This window comes from Lutra lutra, chromosome 1, assembly GCF_902655055.1.
Source record: "Lutra lutra chromosome 1, mLutLut1.2, whole genome shotgun sequence".
Classification (NCBI taxonomy): Eukaryota; Metazoa; Chordata; class Mammalia; order Carnivora; family Mustelidae; genus Lutra; species Lutra lutra.
Genome location: NC_062278.1, coordinates 166221564 through 166240722, shown reverse-complemented (window position 1 = coordinate 166240722; position 19159 = coordinate 166221564). Strand labels below are relative to the sequence as shown.

Here is a 19159-nt window from a genome sequence, read left to right as displayed (position 1 = left end):
ACAGGGACAGACGATGCGCGTTAGTGGGCCTGACCCATCCAGCCGGGCCGTTGGATACAGCCTCTAGCACAAATGCTCGAATTCGGATCTGGACTTGCCCCAATTCCGAATGGCCCTCCTCCTCCCTAGAATTGTCCTCGGCTTTTGTAACCTCCAGCAGCATCATGAAGCTGGGGGCAGCCCCGGGGCACCCCGCAAGCGTCCGTTCGCCACCCCTCTGGCCTGTGTGTGCAGCCTGCTCTCGCTTCCTCATTTTGGGGCACCATGGGCAGGTGCACAGGCCCCGGGTGGGCCTGGCCCACACCCTCCTCACCCACTTCCCATCTCCAGGGGAGTGCTCCCCAGCCCAGATGGAAGTCATCGAGACGCTGCATCCGGAATCCCTCATTAGCTGCCAGGTTCAGTTCAAGCAAGACGTCTTTGATTTCCCCGCATGCGACGTCTTCACAGTGGAGCCAGGATTTGATGCAGCTCTGGGTGAGTTGGCGAGGGTTCGAATGGGTGTGTTTGGCCCACCATACCTCTGTGCAGAGGGGCCCTGTCTGTCAGGAGCCCAGCCTAGGGACTGAGGCCACCCTCTGGACATGGGTTCCTTGTGGCCACCAGGAGTGCTTGGCAGGCCCATGCTGGGTGACAGCTGCTCTCCGCAGCCCCCTCCATGTGGCAGGAAGGACACACTTCGGAGCTGGAAAAGCTGGGCTCAAGGCCCAGAGCCGTTGGGTGTCAAGGCTCTTCAAACTGGGCAGGATGGTGCCTTGCCCGCCCTGGTGACAGGGCTGAGCAGTGCAAACGAGCAATGGCTAGAGGGTCCTGGGTAACGAGTTTGGGCCACACAGTGTGTCAGAACATCACTGTTCCACAGCCTGTGGAGCTGAAGGCTGGTGCCCTGGGGTTGGAGCAGCCGCCTGGGCCCCTGGCATCCTGGCCAATTGACGCTGTCACCAATGCACCCTAAGAAAAGGGGTGCCCTTCTGGGCACTTCAAGGGTTCAGTAGGATAGTGCCTGTGACCTGCTTAACATAGGTCAGCACACACTTCTATCGAGTCCCTGATGGTCACTGCCAGCATCAGTATAATAATGATTGTTGATGAGCGTTTGGCTCGTTTTTCAGTTCCTTCCAAGAACATGCAGCCCAGTCTTAATTAGCAGGAGTTAGCCACAGCACCGTGCCAGGCCCTAAGCCCAGCCTGCAGCTCCCTGTGGCTCGGGTTAGTACCCAGGCCACTTCCTAAGACACTAGAGGTGTGTCGTCAGGGCACATCGTGTGTGGGACCCAAGCGTACAGAGTGGGCACCCGGGGGTCCCATATTCTCTTTACTTGCAAATGTGGCCCCATGAGGGGCAAAATGTTATTCCCACCTGACCGAGGGAAAGCGTGCCAGTAAGAAGACCGACTCACCCACCGAGGGGCACTTTGCCGGCACAGGCATGGAAGCGACTCCAACACAGGCACCCAGGTTCTAAGCTGCACAGGAGGGCTCTCTAGGGCCCCCCTTGGCAGTATCCATTTAACTCGTTTGTCCACTCAGGGCAGGCACGGAGGATTCAGCAGGTACCAAAATAGTCCCGATCCATGTCCTCTAAGAGCTTCCTGTCTCTGTACTGGGAGTCAGCCCCAGCCGGCCTGTAAGCCCAGCATCGGGTCAGGGTAACTGTTGATCATTGACTCACAGTCCCTCTGAGCCAGGATGGCTGGGCCCTGAGATGCAGCACTGGCCCACGCCTTCCCACCCCAGGGAACGTCAGGGCAATGGGGATCTGGTGAACCAGAGCATTCTGGGAAGGGAGCCAGAGTGCTGGTCCCAGAGAGGGTGTCCAAGCCACCAGGGGTATGTCCCTGGAGGATCCCAGAGGAGGGGATGCCTCAGGTGGGCTCTGAAGGGGGGTAGGAGTTGTCCGGTTAGAGAAGCCAGTAGAAAGCGTAGCATCAGGACACGGGCAGGAGAGGCGATCATGGGGAACATCCTTATCTCCACAGGCCGGTACCTCTGCTCGGTCACGATGCACAGGCTGACAGACAAGCAGCTGAAACATCTCAGCATGAAAAAGACGGCACTGCTGGTCACTGCCTCCATCCCGGGCAGCCATGCCCCCAGAGAGCATGTGGGCGCCGAGGTGCCCTTCAGCCCAGGGCTGTACACTGACCAGGCTGAAATCCTTTTGAGCAACCACTACACCAGCTCCGAGGTCAAGGTCTTTGGTGCCATGGAGATTCTCGAGAACCTGGAGGTGAGTGGCATCCACACGTGAGCCAGGGGCCTTGGAGATGACTGGAAAGCAGGGAGGCCAGGGGGAATGTGGAGGCCTGGACCACCTCTCTTTAAAATGAGAAATTTAAAAGAAAATGTGAATACACCATATCCTTTTCTTTCTTCCCATGTCACTACCGTTATCTATGAATTACTGTGATTTCTGCAAGTCTTCCCCAACCAGGAGTTAAGTACGTGGAGCCAGTACTTAGCATAGGGCTTCCCGGGCACATAGTACTTGCTCAGTGAACGTTTAGTATGCTCAGTGAATGAAGTCAGTGCAGGACTGCACACTGACATGGGGCAGGAGGGAAAATCTCTAATCCTTGACCTGTCACTGACACCTGCACAGCTGGGGACAAGTCCCTTGCTCTGGGCCTCAGTTTCCCATCTACTGAGTGCTGAGTGAATGGTGTCCTGTGTCCTGCAATGTAGCATGCTGGGACATCTGGGGTGACAGGCCCAAGGGGGTTTTGGCTCCTCTGTTTACCTCAGCCCTTGTCTTGCTGCAGCGAATGTGGCTGAACATCCTTGGAGAGAGGGATGAATTCGTTGCTGGTGATAGAGGGTCTGCCAGGCCTTGGGGTTGAGCTGCTGGCAATCAGCCAGGAACAGAGCTCCAGGCTATTCCCTTGGAAAGTTGGCATTTGGTGATAGTTCATGTTAGTTTAACATTTTTTTAAAGAGCCCTTGATTAGAATTCAATGGTATTGATTTGTCCTTTCCTTAAAAACACTGAGTATAGACACTGTGCTCCTGCCCTGACTCGCAGATTTCCTGCTGTCCGTTAAAAGCACCCAGGCATCATCACCTGCCTAGGAAGGGGGCCTGGGGAGGGGGTCTCCACTCCTCCACCCTTGGGCCCAGGAGGGAAGCGCAGCATTTCAGGCAGAAGTGAGGCATGCTCTTCTCCAGCCCTAATGTCTCTCCCAGGTGAAATCGGGGTCCCCAGCCGTGCTGGCCTTTGAGAAGGAGAAGTCTTTGGGGCTCCCCAGCTTCATCACCTACACCGTCGGCGTCTCGGATCCCACAGCCGGAAGCCAGGGGCCTCTGTCCACTGCCCTGACCTTCTCCAGCCCCATGACTAACCAAGCCATCACCATTCCGGTCACCGTGGCCTTTGTGATGGATCGCCGAGGGCCTGGTCCTCGTGAGCCATGGGACGGGACACAGCTGGGATGGACCTGGGTGGGGAGGGCTGGGCCACATGGTCTTAGCTGTTTGCGGCAACCCAGGGGCATCGATAACAGGATGACTCAGAAATGCAGAACGTCCTGCGAAGCGAATATGGCTCATTTGAGCAGTCATACGTGCTTTGCTTCCCCGTCTGCTCTCAACACGGCAGTTAGAGGGATCCTTTTGAAAAGTGACTAGACCATGCCCCTCCACTGCTCAACACTCTGCTATAGCTCCCACCTCACTCAGGAGGTAAAGCCCAAGTGTCTCCAGGATCTTGGAAAGCCTCACGTAATCCGCCTTCCCCACCCATTTGTGAGCACCTTGCTCCAGCCACGCTGGCCTCCCTCCTGTTTGGGGCACATGTGGATGCCCACCTGAGTCCCTGGCATTCACTGTTCCCTCTGCCTGGGGTGCCTTTCCCCCAGATAGCCCCTTAGCCAACACCCCTGCCTGCATCCAGCCAACCTTCCCTCAAACTTTCTCTGCTCATGTAGTAGGAAACTTCGAACCTTACTTCTACTCGAGCCTTTTTCCATCTCCCATGGCACTATTCTCAACTGTCAGCCTATGGAATAATTAATATAATTAATGATTAATTAATCATAGTTGATGATTAATTAATACAATTATGATTGCCACCAGTCTTCCCCCACTAGAAGCTAAGCACTGTATGTGGGGACAGTGCCTAGAAGAAGGCCTAACTAACATACCATAGGTGCTCAGTAATGGGCGATTCATTGATTCTGTAGACATTATTAGCACCTGCTGCGTGCCAGGCCCTGTGCCGGGCAGAGGCCTGAGAAACCCCCCACCCCAAATAGGGCATGGATTATAAACACAGCAAGAAAGGAATGGAGACACATGGAGGGGGTAATTTTACCTCTGCTGGCTTGAGGGTACCATTCAAAGGGGCTGCTTCCACCAGGTCCAGAAGGAGGAGTAGCTGGGGGAGGCAATGCAGTCAGTAAGACCCTGGGGTGATATGCAGGATAAGAGGCCAGTCCACGAGGAGCCTTGAATGCCAGATCAGGGGCTCAGGCCTTTTCTTGAGAGCAAGAAAGTGGCCTGGTCAGTTCTGCCTGGGAGCACACTATACGGATGGGACCAAGGTCAAGGGCACTTGAAGAGGCAAACACCTCCTTACTGCCAAGCAGGGATGTGTCCTGACACAGGACAGCCCAGTGAGGGAGAGGAGGGTGCAGGATGAGGTAGAGGGAGACGGAAGAGGAGGCCACAGTCTGGACCACCCTGAGGCAGGGCCCCAGAGGTGCGATGGCTTTGGAGCAGATGATACTGGCATCCCTTGGTGCATGGGCCTCAGTTCTGAGAACGGCAGTAGCCCTGTCCAGTGCTTTGCCCAACACTGACGGGCATTGTCATGAGCAATGCAGCTCATGGCTTGATACTTTCAACACTGCCTTGCCTTTCCAGACAACACAGCTGCCTCCTGAGCATCTCCCCCACCCCACGACTCCCCCACACACATCTGTTCTTCCTTGGAATGGGTATGGACGCTGAGCCCACCTCCAAGGAAGTGGGGCCTCAGATGGAACTGGGTTAGTTCCAGTGACCCAGAATGGGCTAGAACGGAGCCCTGGGGTGACTGCCCTAAAGGACCAGGCACTGGTCCGCCACCCCAGGCCTTGGGCAGTTCACCTCACCCTCTGGCTGGGCACACAGACACAAGGCAAGTCCATGTGTGGGTTTGGTGACTTGTCTTTCCATCGATCGCAGACAGCGCCAGCCTCTTCCAGCACTTCCTGGACTCCTACCAAGTGATGTTCTTCACGCTTTTCGCCCTGCTGGCTGGGACTGCTGTCATGATCATAGGTGAGGTGGGCTGCACTGTGTGCCCTGGGTTGCTACCCCCCTCCCACTCTAACCAGCCACATGGTCTTGCAGCCTACCACACCGTCTGCGTGCCCCGGGAGCTCAACGCACCTCCGGCCCTCTCCCCCCGAGCCAGCCCTCACCACAGCCCCCACTGTGAGTACCCCCCCATCTGCCGGCAGGGCTGGGGCTAAGAGGAAGGGGTCCTGAGGGAGGAAGTGGGGATCAGGGCCCTGAACCCCAAGTCTCAGAAGCTCTGGCCCTGGGCAAGAGGGGCAGCTGAGGTATGAAGCCCAGAAGGCAAATCGGGGAGCTGGGGAGGGGTAACGGTACACTGGTCCTGGGAGAGGAGAGCTTTCCCCAGGCAGAATCGTACAGGGTGGCGGGGTGGCTGGCTGGTGGCAGGGAGCTGTCTGTGGGTGTGCTCGCTGGGACTGGCTCCCCATGCCAGGGCTGCCGCAGAGGGCCGCAGAGGGTTGGGCTGGCTGACTCAGAGGTGCGGGTTCAGACAGTCCCAGTGATAGATTTCCCAGAGGGAGAGGAATCACGAGGACCATTCCTCTTCATAGTCCAGTTGTCCCTGGTGACCCTGTATAGCTCCAGCGGATACTTCTGTCTGTGAGAAGTGCACTGTCCGACCACGACGGTGCGTGGCAGCCCTTACATCTGTGTTCCGCTGGAGGGTTCTTCCCCCTGAACAGGTGTCTGCTGAGCCCAAGAGGGCATGGCTAGGCTTCAAAGAATCTGAATTTTTGGAAGATAAGAGTTTCGTGTATAGATGCATTTTCCTGGGTGACAAGATCCCGCATGCACCCTGGACCCCTAGCACCATAGCCTTCCACAAACATCCCCCAGCCAGCCTCGCAGCGGGCACTCACCTTTTCTAACCCCATCTCCCGGTGCACCCCTCCCTCAGTGTCTTGGGGGAGGACACTGTGGAGTTTTGGCTTTATTTCTGGAATACTCCGGACTTTTCTGCTCACATGGGAGCCTTTGTTCATGCAGCTTTCTCAAGGAGCTCTTCCTGCCGGGATAGCCAGGCCCTCCTCCCAGCATGCCCTGTGGGCTCATGGATGCTTCCATGTGGTCCTGAGACCCGCCGCTTGCTCTCTCCCACAGGTCTGCTGTGGGGGAGCGGGGGGTCAGGCTTCCGCTCCAGGTCTCCCTGCATGTCCGGCCATCACTACCATCCCTTGGGTGACATCACGCCACTGACCCAGGGCTGCCTGGGGGACTGGTCGCTGGGGGAACGAGGTGGCCAAGGTGGGCTGCCAACACTTCTTCCCAGGGGCTGTTCTGGCACGGCCACTGAGGAATCCCTGGGGAAGGCTGAGCTCTCCTATTTGCTCTGTTCCTCACTTCGTCTCTCTCCCCCCTAGATTTTGCCGCCTCATCCCCGACGCCTTTCAACGCACTGCCTCCCAGCCGTAGAGCCAGCCCGCCCTCAAGGTTGTGGAGCCCCGCATACACCTCCCACTAGTCGGCGGGCCAGCCCTGCGCCCCCACGGTGGGGTCACCCCCGCTCCGCCCGGCCTGGAGTGCCAGGCCCCCTTGCTGCCTGTTCTGGCCTGTAGCTCAGGCCGTGCCCGCTAGCTGCTGCTGACACGTAGGAGTCCCAGGTGGCTTGGATTTGGTTTTGTTCTTAGCCTTCGCGAACACGCTGGCTCATCCTTCATGCCTGGTTGTCTGGGGTTTCTGGGCAACGTGCAGTCCTGCTTCTCTTTTCTCTCCAGCCTTTAGAATCCCCTTCTTCTCAAGACTTTAAACAGGCAGAAGCTCCATTTCCTAGGAGGGGTTGGTACTGCAGTGGCCTCAGGGATTTTTGTGGGGTTTCCCCCCTGCCATGAAAACTTTACCCTTAGTCTGGCTCCTGCTAGGAGATGAGGACAGAGAACAGACATGAGTGTCAGATGCGGGCCCTGTGACCACACAGAAGCCTCAGGAATGCAGCAACGGGGACCCCGTGCTGGCTCAGCCTCCCTGGGGGACACTACGGGCCATGGGAGCTGTGAGCCAGCTGCTCTCTGCCCCTCTGTGAACCACTGTGAATTGAAGGCAGCCTTTGTGTTTCTGTTTCCTAAGCGTGGAAAAGTCTCCTGGGATGTGGCCGCAGCCCCATTGGGCTATCTGGTGGGGTCTGATTCCTTCTCTCTCTCACCGCTTCTCTATGGAATCGTAGTTAGGAAAAGGTCCTTGAGCCAGAGACTGTGATCTTCTTTCCTTCCATGTGTTCTTCCAGAGAAGCCACTGTGTTCTGCCCAAGCACAAAGACCCAGTGTTACCTGTTCCTCCTTCCGCATCTCAGGAGACCTGAGCCTCTGGCCCACCCAGTGCAGGCCCCGGTCTCCCTGTGGCATTCCCCCAGCAAGCCACGGAGCCCGGCCTGGCCAGTGAGGGCAGTGTGACTGCTCTCCAGGAAGGGGCTGGGAAGGAGAAGACAATGAAGAAAAGGCCCTCTTCCTTCCCAGCCCGTTGTTCATTCAGCACTGGAGGCCTCCAGACCGTGGCCGCTCTGCCTGTGGCCAAGAGCTGGGCCACTCTCAGGATGAACTCGAGACACCCCCCACCCCCGAGCCAGGTACGCGTGGCTGCTACGTGGGGAGTTGTCCACTTTGACTCTGAGCCACAAGTGTGAATCCGCTGCAGGCCTCTAGGGCTGGGCCATGCGATTTATTTTTGTAAAGCTGGAAACAGGAAGAATTGTGCCTTGCATATTACTTGAGCTCAAACTGACAACTTGGATGTAAATAGGCGCATTTCTACTTGGTTTATTTAATAAAGCTCTCTCTAATTTCGTAAGAAGGGCGTGCTCGTTGCCAGAATTGCCGACGTCCTGCCAGGAAGGGACCAGGCTCTGGTGACTTTGCTTCTGGTTACATGGGTTGGGGAGCAGATCTGTTCTGCTGCCCCTCTGTGCCACACTCCCCCTTCTCTGGCTGGCCACCCAGGCCTCCCTCCTGCGCTGTGTTCCCATGGCTGCCAGCCTGGGGCCCCCATAGGTGTCCAAGGACATGGCAGCCCTGCCCACATGTCACCAGGTGTCACCACAGCCTCCCCACCCCATCTCGCTCTCTCCCTCGGGCACTTCTCACTCTGTAGCTGTTCCTTCCTCCTGTCTCCCTGGTTTCCACCCCCACTCTCCTCAGAAGCTGACCTCCCTGGGATCACCATCCCCTTGCCTACTGGTCCCCAGCCCCTCGCCCTCTGCCTGTCCGGGTACTTGCTCTTCTTGGGGGTGGTCCTCAACCGGCCTGCCACAGGCTCGCCGTGAGAGCCCAAGGCAGTTTCTGCTGTCCTGTGTCATGGAGCAGATACCTAAAGAGACCAGGGGGCCGCCCAAGGTGGCAGGCTACCCGGAGTTTCCTCTGGCAGAGGCCACCTGTCCCCGACGTCACCCTCCTTCTTCCTTAGGACCCACACCACCAACTCGGAGCTGGGTGGAAAGTGGCCACAACACACTTCAGGCCCCACAGCCCTTTGGCTGCTGGAAGCCAACACACAACTGTGCTGTGGGGACAACATGGGCAGTGGTGTCCCGTGCAGCTCGTGAAATGGACTAAACAGCGAGTGGTGTCCCCAACACCACGTTGTCCCTCCCCTGGCTGAGCAGACCAGGTAAGGGCCATCAGAATGGCTAGGTCCTTGTCTGTGGAGCCTGTGCCCGGACCCAGGACGGCCTCCCTCAACAGGAGAGGACACTCCCAGTAGCCTCAAGATCAAGCGGGTCTTCTGCCACGGCCAAACCTCATCCCCGTGGATTCAGTGGCATCACCCAAAAGCAAGCCCAGCGGCTCAGCTCTGTGACCCTCCTGCAGGCCACACCACATCTAGCCGCTGCCCCTCCAGAGCCCTGCCCCAACCACCGCTGACACACTTGCTTCTGCACGACAGGGCACTCCTGCAGTCCCTTGTCACCCGTACCTTACATCTGGCCAGTCTCTAAGTTCTCATGAATCTGCCCTCCCCGTTGCCCTCTTCTTGGCCCAGGGGGCCTACCCCAGCATGAGGTCCCAGGCTGCTCACAGATCTGACCATCACCCCCTCCAGCTTACACGCTGCAACAGCCCAGCCTGCCCTTGGGGTGGACGCTGACCCTTGGGACACACCCAGCAAACTGCAGTTTCCAGACAGGCTCTGCACCTTCACCTCTGCTCTTTTCCCTCAGGGAGAAGCTGCCCTCAGGCCCTGGGCCTTTGATACGAGCCAGGGCTGGGCTAGGTCCTATACCCGCCTGCTCCCACCTGTATAGTCCCTTCCCCACCCTGGGCTTCAGTTTCCTCTGCAAAGTGGGCATAGCAGCGGCTTCAGAGTTATGGTAAAAATCAGCAAGAGACCGTGTGCGAGGCCTTCTTTTGGGGCAGTGGGTTGGTGACAAGAGGTGCCCTCTCTCCCAGAGAAGATGGTTGATCGACTCTTAGAGGGGATGGTGGGGGCAGGAGAAGCTGAGGGAGAGGCCCCAGCTCCCTGCAGACAACTCTGTGCAGCAGACCTGGACTGAGGGCCCTGGGCAATGGGGGTGACTGGGCGCACAAGTGCTTGGGGGACAAGGGGCACTTTTAGGATATGTAAGCCCATGTGTTGGCCTGCCTGCACTGAGAAGCTGAGTGCAGAAGCTAAAAAGCTAAAAGCGCCATCAGTGCCCTGGGCCTGGTTTCCCTGATTGGTAAATGAGGAGGACACTGTCAGAGGCTTCTATGAGGACAAAATGAGCCAAAAGACAGGAGGTGCTGTGTCCACATACGCTGCTATCACTGTTGTTGGGGAAAGCTGGCACGGGGCCCACGAGGAATCCAGACGGAGACAGTGTTGGTTTGCAGAATGGTGCAATAGACAGCAGGTGAACAGGAGGGAGGGTGCTCCCCCAACCCCCCTGGACCTCTGCTGTCATTCCCTGTACTATGTTGGCATTGTCTGACCCCACTATCCCCTCCCAGCTGGGACCTCCTTGAGGCTGGTCCTACTATGGCCCAAGGACCTGGCACATATGAAGACCTAGAAAGCATTCAACCAATGTCCTATGTTCAGCACAGGGCCTGCCTGGCATGCAGCATTCGATCCAAGTGTCAGTATCGCTTTCAAGGAGGCCCCCTCACAGACACAAGATGGCTGCCAAGATCCAGGCATCACATCACATCCAGACAGGACAGCATTCACAAGAAGAGGAGAAGCAAAGAGACAAGCTCTCCTTACCTCCTTCTAAGGACTAAAGATGTTTTTCCTGGAAGGCTCCTCAGCAGAGAACTCCCTTCCTATCTGTAGCTGGGGTTGGCTCTCATGGCCATTCCACTCCCATGGCTAGCGAGGACAATGGGATGATCACCTCCATCTATGGTGATCCTTTAGGGTTGACTGAATATCAGCATGTCAACCCCCTCGACTTCTTTCAGATCAAAATAGAAAGGTCTCTGCATCTGCACCGTTGGTTTCCTCTCAGATGATGGTATTTTCTTCCCTTTATCCACCTCCAATACTCGAGAGAGACGGCCAACATTCAGGTGGGAGGCCTGGGCCTTGTTATCCCCAGAGGGGACCACCATTCCAAAGCACACACAATGACAGCAAACACGTGCTGCCTGAAGCAGGCCGACCTTGCCAGAAGTGAGTGCATTGATGAAACCAGAGGGCGCCCAGCATGTTCAGCTTTCTGCTCCCCAACCGTGCAACTTTCGTTCTCTAAAGGGTGCCAAAAAATGCTTTTAGCACCGTTTAGTGCTAAAAATATAGTATTGCATATAGATTTTTTTTTTTTCCTGCAGAATTCCTAAGTTTGGATAAAAATTAACTATCTGCTTCTTCCTGCTTCTCTGTGTGCACGCATGTGTGTGTCTTGGGTGCTCTGGAAATGTTATGTCTCCAGGTCTGATGGACTGGTTAGGAGAAAGCCCAGGACCTGGGGCGTCCAGGATGGGTGGCAAAGGTCTAGGCAAGTGCGGAGTCCGTGAAGCTTAGAGGTCAGGTGGCCAGGAGTTGTAGGCCTAGCTTCTGGGGCTAGAAATCAATCATTTTCCCTTTCCAGAAAAAAGTTTTCTGTTGTATAAAATGTCCATCCTAACATCTGCTCTGCTGGCCATCCTGAGTGGCTGCCCATGGAAAGCAGGTGCATTTTCATTCCAGACTTCTCCCTCATTGCTCGTTGCTCCCTCTTGCTCAGAAGTATGGAGCCTGGCCATGGAGGCTGAGTAGGTTCCCACCCCATGGGAACTGGCCATGGTTCTGTGACCTGCTTTGGCCAGCAGAATGTGGTAGAAGTGACAGCATGTCAGTTCAATGCCTGGGCTCAAAGCGGCCTCAAGTGTCCACTCGCCCTTCTTGTGCTTCTGCCATTGACATAATAATAAGGACTTTCAGGTAACTGCTGGCCCAGGGAGGAGGGACCTGAAATGAATCCACTCATCCTCGATCCACTGACGTTGGGAATAGTTTGTTAGACAGCCTTATTGTCATGGGTGGTGATACGGATTCCCTTCCGGCTGAACCACTGAAGGCTAGCTTGCCGCCACTTGTCACAGGTCTGATTGACATAGCTGGGCCCTGCAGTGGGTCCATCCTGCTTTCTGGGAGGGCTCAGCAAATGGCTGGAAGGGCATGGGGCCACATGCTCAGGCGGGATCCTCCAAGGATGAAGGGCACAGAAAGGCTGTCTGGTGGAGGGCCTTCCCCTCCCTGAGCTCCGATTGCCTCCATCCTGAGGGGGAGAAGGGGTGGACACCGTCAGCCACATGTTCAAGGCTGCCAGGGACTGATAGCCACATGACTCTGAAGGACTCCTTGCTCCATTTGTATGGGTCCTACCTCCAAACAAAAACTGTGGAGGTGAGACCACACAGGAAAGGATGTGTTCAGGATGGTTCTTTGAATGAATACAAGAATGAGCCCATGAAGGACTCAGTGACTTGTGGGTTTTCTGGAACACCCTGAGCTTCAGGCCAATGAGGAGAGGAGCCAGGCCGAGAGAGACAGGTGGCAGCAGACATTCTTAAGTCCCTTTCACTCCAAAGGCCCAAGGCAGGGGGCCTGTCCCAGACTCCCAGCCACTTCCATGCCACCTGGACCAGGGCCAAGCAAAGTCAGCCTGGCAGGTAGCTACCTCCTCCCACAGCCAACTATGGCTCCCTATGGCCAGTCTGGCTATTAGGAGAGGCCTGGGACCACCTGACCAAGCAAACTGCTGATATCTACTATACCGTCCCCCCCATCCAGGCACAAGCCAAGCCCTTTCTCACCTCTGGTTCACTTCATCATCACCTCAGCTTTTCACAGATGGGGAAACTGAGGCACGCAAGGTTAAACCACCATTCTGATGTCCTGCAACCGGCAAGCGACAGAACCAGAACCCAGATCCCCCCAGACTGGCATCGAGGTTTACCGTCCCACACTGGTTCTTGCCTCTGCCCATCTGGGATGGGGCTGGGGGGGATCCCCCCTACAGAGGGGAAGCTGTGTGGGCAAGGAGCCAGGGCCCATACCCCCTCCCTTCCAAGCAGTTCTACTTTGGGCTGGCTCATGGGTCATCTTAGTTTTTTTATAAGAAAAAAAAAAAACAAAAAACGCTGAATATAGAGAAGTACAAAGCATGACAAGACAGCCTCCTATGCCTTCCGCTCGATGTGGGCCACCGTGAACGTGTGCTCCCAGGCCGTGGTAAGAAAAACAGAAAAATGAAACACTACAACTACGATTTGAGTTTCATTTACCCTCTGCCTCTCTCCCTTCCCTCCCTTCTCAGGGGCGGCTAGCTACCTTTATAAATTTGCAGCATGCCCCTCCAAAGCAACTTTGATCATTAATAACGAGCATCTGTAACTAGAATAAGACTGTTTTGTGGTATATTTTTAGAGCTCAGCATGACCGCGGCCACACTTTGTCTCATCCGGCTCTTATTTTTTTCCTCAGATGTTCTGTATTATTCTATCATAAAGGTTCATTTCAGTTGTTTTTTCTTCACTCCCCTCCTGCTGGACAGCAAGCTTATTTCTCAGTCTTGCCATGTTGAACAATGCTCCAGCTGATGCTCCTATGCACGGCTCTGTGGGCCCAGGGGCTGGAGTTTCTCCAAGGGGTGGATATCAAGGCACGGAGCTGCTGAGGCAAAGGGTACATCCATTGTAAGTTTGCCTCGATGGTGCTAAATTGATTTCCAAAGCACTGCCCGATGCTCACACCCACCAGTGGGACACAAGGGCTTCTATCCCCTCGTCCTTGCCAGCACGTCCCCTTGTCATCCATGAGTACTTATTTTTGCTGGTCTGGTGGGTGCGGTTGAATGTTATAAGTTTAGTTCAAATTCTTGGATCACTACTGAAGGCGAGCTTTTTTGTTGGCTTAAAATTGGCCGTTGATATTTTTCCCTGCGAATTGTTTGTCCTTCACCCCAGGGTTGACTTTTTTTAAAAAACTTGTCATGCCAAAAGAGAAATACTGGGGCATCTGGGGGGCTCAGTAGGTTAAGTATCTGACTCTTGGTTTCAGCTCAGGTTGTGTTCTCATGGGTCGTGGGATGGAGCCCCATGTCAGGTTCTGTGCTCATGGGGTCTGCTTGGGTTCCTGTGCCTCTCCCTCTCCCTCTGCCCTTACCCCCACTTGTGTGCTCTCTCTCTCAAATTAATAAATAAAATCTTTTTTAAAAATGAAAGAGAAATACTATAAAATACCTATTCATAATGCCCAATTCTGTATTCAGTGTATCAGTTAGCTATTTGTGTAACAAACTTACTCTCCCCACCAATCTCAGTATCTTAAATTACTTCTCATGAGTCCAAACATCATGTATTCTAGGCCGGGTTCAGGTACTCAGAGCCATGGCTCTGATCTGTGTGTCTCTCATCCTCCTCCCAGAACCCACAGGACAGGTGAGAAACATCCTTCTCATGGCGACAGCCTAGATGGAAGAGAGCAAGTGGAAACACCATCTAGCTTCTTGAGTGCTAGGCTGGGACTGGCGTGCTGTCATTTTTCATGTCAACCTAGTGAACAAAACAAGTCATGTGTCCGAATCTAGAATTAGGGCTTGAGAACAGACTCTCCCTCTGCTAGAAGGACCTCAAAGCCACAGGGCATAGAGTGTGAAAAGAGGGGAGAGGAACCAAGGTCATCAATGCAGATTTGTCCCAGTTGTCTTTTTGGTACTGATCATCAGTAACAGCTCTGTATTCGAGATACACATCAATATTTTACATATGGATATTTTGTCTGAGGTCTTCTGCTTCTGGAATAAAATTTTGAAACCTGTTGATCCAGCTCAATTCTCTCATTGTACAGATGGGAGAACCGAGGCCCAGAGATGACAAGGAACAAGGCCACGGTCACATGAGTAATACACCGGGTTGTAGCCCCTTCCCCTGACATTCAAGGCCCCCTACCTGACGGCATGGCCACTGCAGCTAAGACAACTCACGCGGGTGTACGGACAAATCCCCATCAGCATTTTACCCTATGAATAATTCTCAAGGAGCCAGTTTAGAGCCACAATTTTTTCATCAAATAAAGTGAGCGATCGCAGTAGTTAAAGAGTGAGAAAGGGAAGAAACCAAAACCCAAGACTGTGGGTTCAGGCACCGTCTATTATTTTGTTAAGTTTTATGTTGTATGGAATTAGCAAATAAAATTCTGTGGAGGATTTCATTAGCAGCCTCATCGGGTGACCACTTTCATTTGGGAAGTATTTACTGAAAGCAAATAAAGACCATTTGTAAGAATCAGGAAAATGGAATCCGAAAGACCCATTGCTTCAGTGCATTAAGACATAATCGCCCCAGAGCAGCCACACTCCCTCCCTTGGGGCCTTTCCGCATGGAGGAGGGGGAAGGCAAAGGCAGCTGCCCATGAGCCCGGCGGACGGGGCCCTGGCATCAACTAGTACTCCTGCCTCTGCCACTTACCAGCCCGGTGACCTTGACCTTGGGTAAGTCACATTATTGCTCTCAGCCTTAGTTTCTCTGTCTATAAAATGGTGATTATAATCTGACCTCCTCCAGAGGTTTGTTGTGTGGGCTTAATGAGTAGAAAACCCCCCAGTGTGGTGGGAGCAGATATTTGGTGCTTGAAAATGTGAAATTTGCTTCCTTCCTCTCCCTGGGTGGTCCAAGACAGCCACCTTTGTTCTCTCGGGGGCCAGGACACTGCCCTCTGGGAGTCTTTCCATAGCACTCCCACCACCTGCCAACCAAGGAAATCAGTAATCAAGCCCAGGCTCCTAAGCGTGAGTATGACAGGCCAGGTGGATGACATGTCCAAGGAGCCGGTGGCGGGGACTGACCTGGAGTTCATGACCTCACCCTCTTGGCTCCAGCTGCCGCAGGGGGATAAAAGCCAAGGGATTTTTCTAGAAATTCCCCAAATCCAGCTTTGGGGGCTACAGGGATGAAACCTTCCACTTCATAAATAGTGGTAATAAAATTCGCAGTTAAAGAATAGGAAAAAAAAACCCACTGGTGTAGGCTAAAGAAACTACTTTTCAATCTGAATTTCATAAATGGTCAACTTCTCTGTGCCTTTCTCCATGCCCCCTCCCCGTGGCCCTGGCAGACATTGCTAATCGCTCTGCACACTCTTTCCCACCCGGCTCAGGCAGGACTTCATCGAGCAGCTGCAGCCAGTCCACTGGGGTTGACGGAGAAGCCCTTCATCTTCGAGATGGAGAAGGACTGGTTTTAGTTCACCCATAATGAAAGCTGTGGAGGTAGGAGCTTTTCTCCGACACCTTGCCTGGGATGGACACAGAGAGAGGAAGGGACAGAGGGAGCGGCTGAAAGATGCTGTGTATGCTAGAAGGTTTTTCACCCCCACTCAAAATTATAGGTTGGGAGCTGGAGCATCTCAAAATGCAGAAGGAGCAGGAGGCGACGGCAGCCCCAGCTCCTTGCTCCTATTGCCATCGGTTCCAGACACAGTGGGCAAGGGATCTGCAGGCGGGCGGGGCACAGGGAGTTCACACGTGCAAATGTAATCATTCTGTTGTTTTCAGGAACCCCTGAAATGGCATTTCCCATGAGTTGGGGGAGAGGGGAATGGGATCTCCTGGTCTACATCAAAGAACACTTATCAAGGGCTGTTTCTTAGACACCCAGGTTGGAGGCAGATTCCTGTTAGCTGCCAAGTCAATAATTCTGCTCCCTGAGCCAGGAAAGTTGAGCTGCTGTTATCACCTCCCAGGGGTGTTGGCACTCTTTATCAATGCCCTGATTGCCCATGTATTTATTCTCCAAATATTTATTAGCTCAAGTTATGTGTTGGCAGCTTCCCAAGGAGCCAGCGGGGATGAGGGGGAGGGGAAGAGAGCACAAGTCAGATGGAGTTCCTTTATGGAGGGGCAGGGAGGGAAAGAGATAAGCACCTCCTATGGGATGGAAAGTGCTAGAACCTTGGAGAATGGACTGTGCCAGGTGGGTGGGTCAGAGGAGAGCCCAAGGAAGAGGTAAGTCAGAACGTGAGCTGAAACCAGGGCATCTCAGCAGAGGAACAAGTTTGAGCTCAAGGTTAGAAACTCACCATAGGGACAGTAAGTGATGAGCAGTAGGAAGAAACAGGCAGTAGCCTGGGTTTGAATCTTCACCTGTTTGGAATGGAGCTGTGGCCTATTGTGCTGGGTATAAAAAGCTCCCAACCCCTAGACATGGGGATGATGGCAGGTACTAATCTGGGATGACAGAGATCACGGCATTCAAACCACAGGCTCCCTGTTTCTCCCTGGGTCTTATAACACTCCGCGCAAGCCCCTCAGGGACATGTGGCCTGGGTGGAGGTGTTCTGAAGTCAAGACAGCCAAAGAGAAGACAGCCAAAGAGAAGCCAAAATTGATTATTTCCCATCTCCCTGGACTCTTTTTGAGGTTTCTCACACTTTAAATTATGAAATGGATAAAACCCATTCGATAAGATGTCACATGATTTCAAAGTCTGAGGAGGGTATTTAATTTGATAATTAAAATATTTTATCAAGTTGTATCCTAAAGTATTCTAATGATGGTTGATTCTCATTGCACTTCATCCTGCAAAATGTTTAATACATTCTCTTCCCTATTCATAAGAGCATACCTTTAAACATAGGATGAGGTCATAGATGCCAACTTATAAATGTTAGGAGGGTTGGAGTTTTGTGAAAATTCTCTGAGAGTCAACAAAAAATTATAAAACCTCTCCCATGGGCAATGGGGAACCATGGATGGTGCCCGAGTGGGATCCTAATGTGTTTAGGCTAAAAGAGGTCTCCTAGGGGGTAGATGGGTGGGAGAGTGGAGTCCCCTCAGTTGTGGCTGACAGGATGACTGGTCAATCTGGGGAAAACACGCGCCATCACCTCGCTCTGCCCCTTTGTCCTTCATCCAGTCTCTCCTAGGCTTCTGCTTCTGGTCCTGACTACTTGGCTAGTCCCCTCCTCTCTCTCTGGGCCTCAGTGTCCCCCTCAGCTCTGATCGGGTGCTCCCAGCTCCCAGGGGCTAAGGGTCCAGGGAAGGCGTATCCCCAGGGCCCAGACCTCAGCTCGCTCACTGAGCTGGGTCTTCAGGGAGCATAAATGCTGCCCTTTCCGGTCTGGGTGGGCCCGAGGGCCAGCTGCCCAGCAAACTGTGGCCTGATTTAACTGCCAGGGACCACTGTGAGAGTCTGAAGGCTGCAACAAGAAGCTTCAGGTTCTCCCTGCCTGCCTCAGGACATCTAAGAGAGAGGCTTGTCCTCAGTTTGACAGCATGGGCGTCGCCTGGGAGCCCTGCCCCAGACCAGCTGGATCAGAACCTGCATTTTAGCAAGACGCCCCCCCCCCACAGGGGTTTGTATGCACTTTTCTAATTATGGGGTAAGCAGAGCTAATTGAAACAGAAAGTATAGATAAGCAAGAAAAAAAGGAACATCACCTCAGTTCCTCTGCTGATTGCTAACTCCATTTCGATTTGCCGTGCTTTCTCCCAAGGTTTTTTCCTTTTATATGTATGCATACAGAGAAATCATTTTTTGTACAGAAATGTCAGCAAACTGTAGAGATTTTGTAACCTACATTCTTCATGCATGTGAATATATCATGGGCATCTCGCCATGTTGGTAAGCATGGGTCCATATCCAGTAGTCATTCATTAATGTGGACATCCTTTCAATAAACAGTGAGCCATCATCGTGCACCAGGCACCGCGCTAGACTCTGGTTTACACTGGGAAACAAAACAGATCAGTTCCTACCTTTGGGAAACTTACAGCTCAATTGGGGAAAAGATAAGCCAAGAATCACACCAATCCAGGGACCACTGCAAATACAACGGGTTCCTGGAAGAACCATGTTATTGGGGAATTTGACCCAGGCAGGGAGGGGTCCCCCCTCCAAGGAAGTGTTGACTGAGTTGGAATTTGAAGAGGGAGTAGTAGTTAACCAGGTAAGGAGGGGAGGGAAGAGTGATCTGGGCAGGAGGAATAGTGTGTGCAAAGGCTTCTAGGATAACTTTCTAAATGCAGCATGTGCTTTCCTCTGGGAGGGTCTTGAGAGTAATTGAGCCAAAACCCCAACCCCAAGATGTGATTTCTGGAAGCCCCTCCAACAACCAGCTGCCCCAGTTCCATGGCTCTTCCTGCTCTAGTCACATCAGTGGAGTCAACTCCAGTGGGCCCAGGACACTCTGAGATGGGAACCGAAGTCCTGCTTGAGGACAGGAAGGACAAAAGCAGCTGAGGTTCCCTGCTGATGGGAGGGATGGTCCTCACAATCCTGAACTTCTGTTACCCCCTCATCCCAGTCTGCAGCTGGGCACAGGGGCCCTGGGAGGCCTCCAACCACTCCTGCCCTTCCAGAGCTCATGGTCCAGTGTGGAGAGAGCCCAGGCTTAGTCCAGGGCTGGAGTGGGAGTCCTGAAGAAGCTCCAAGGAGGCCTCAGCCTAGTGTGGGGATGGAGTAGTCGGGGAGGGCTGCCTGGAAGAGGAGAC

General features: G+C 53.8%; 1 protein-coding gene across 2 annotated transcripts in view; it reads left to right on the top strand.

Annotated features, from left to right (window-relative positions):
• NUP210 (nucleoporin 210) overlaps positions 1-8058 on the top strand; it is a 103950-nt gene extending 95892 nt beyond the window's left edge. The window contains exons 35-41 of one of the 2 annotated variants that reach the window (XM_047743603.1): positions 331-477; positions 1980-2230; positions 3184-3400; positions 5164-5259; positions 5332-5415; positions 6379-6522; positions 6639-8058. In XM_047743603.1, the coding sequence (XP_047599559.1) occupies positions 331-477; positions 1980-2230; positions 3184-3400; positions 5164-5259; positions 5332-5415; positions 6379-6522; positions 6639-6739 (1040 nt within the window). In that variant the 3' untranslated portion in view covers positions 6740-8058. The remainder of the gene's footprint in view (positions 1-330; positions 478-1979; positions 2231-3183; positions 3401-5163; positions 5260-5331; positions 5416-6378; positions 6523-6638) is intronic. The other variant, XM_047743605.1, reaches the window with a different exon arrangement.
• Positions 8059-19159: the final 11101 nt, after the last annotated feature.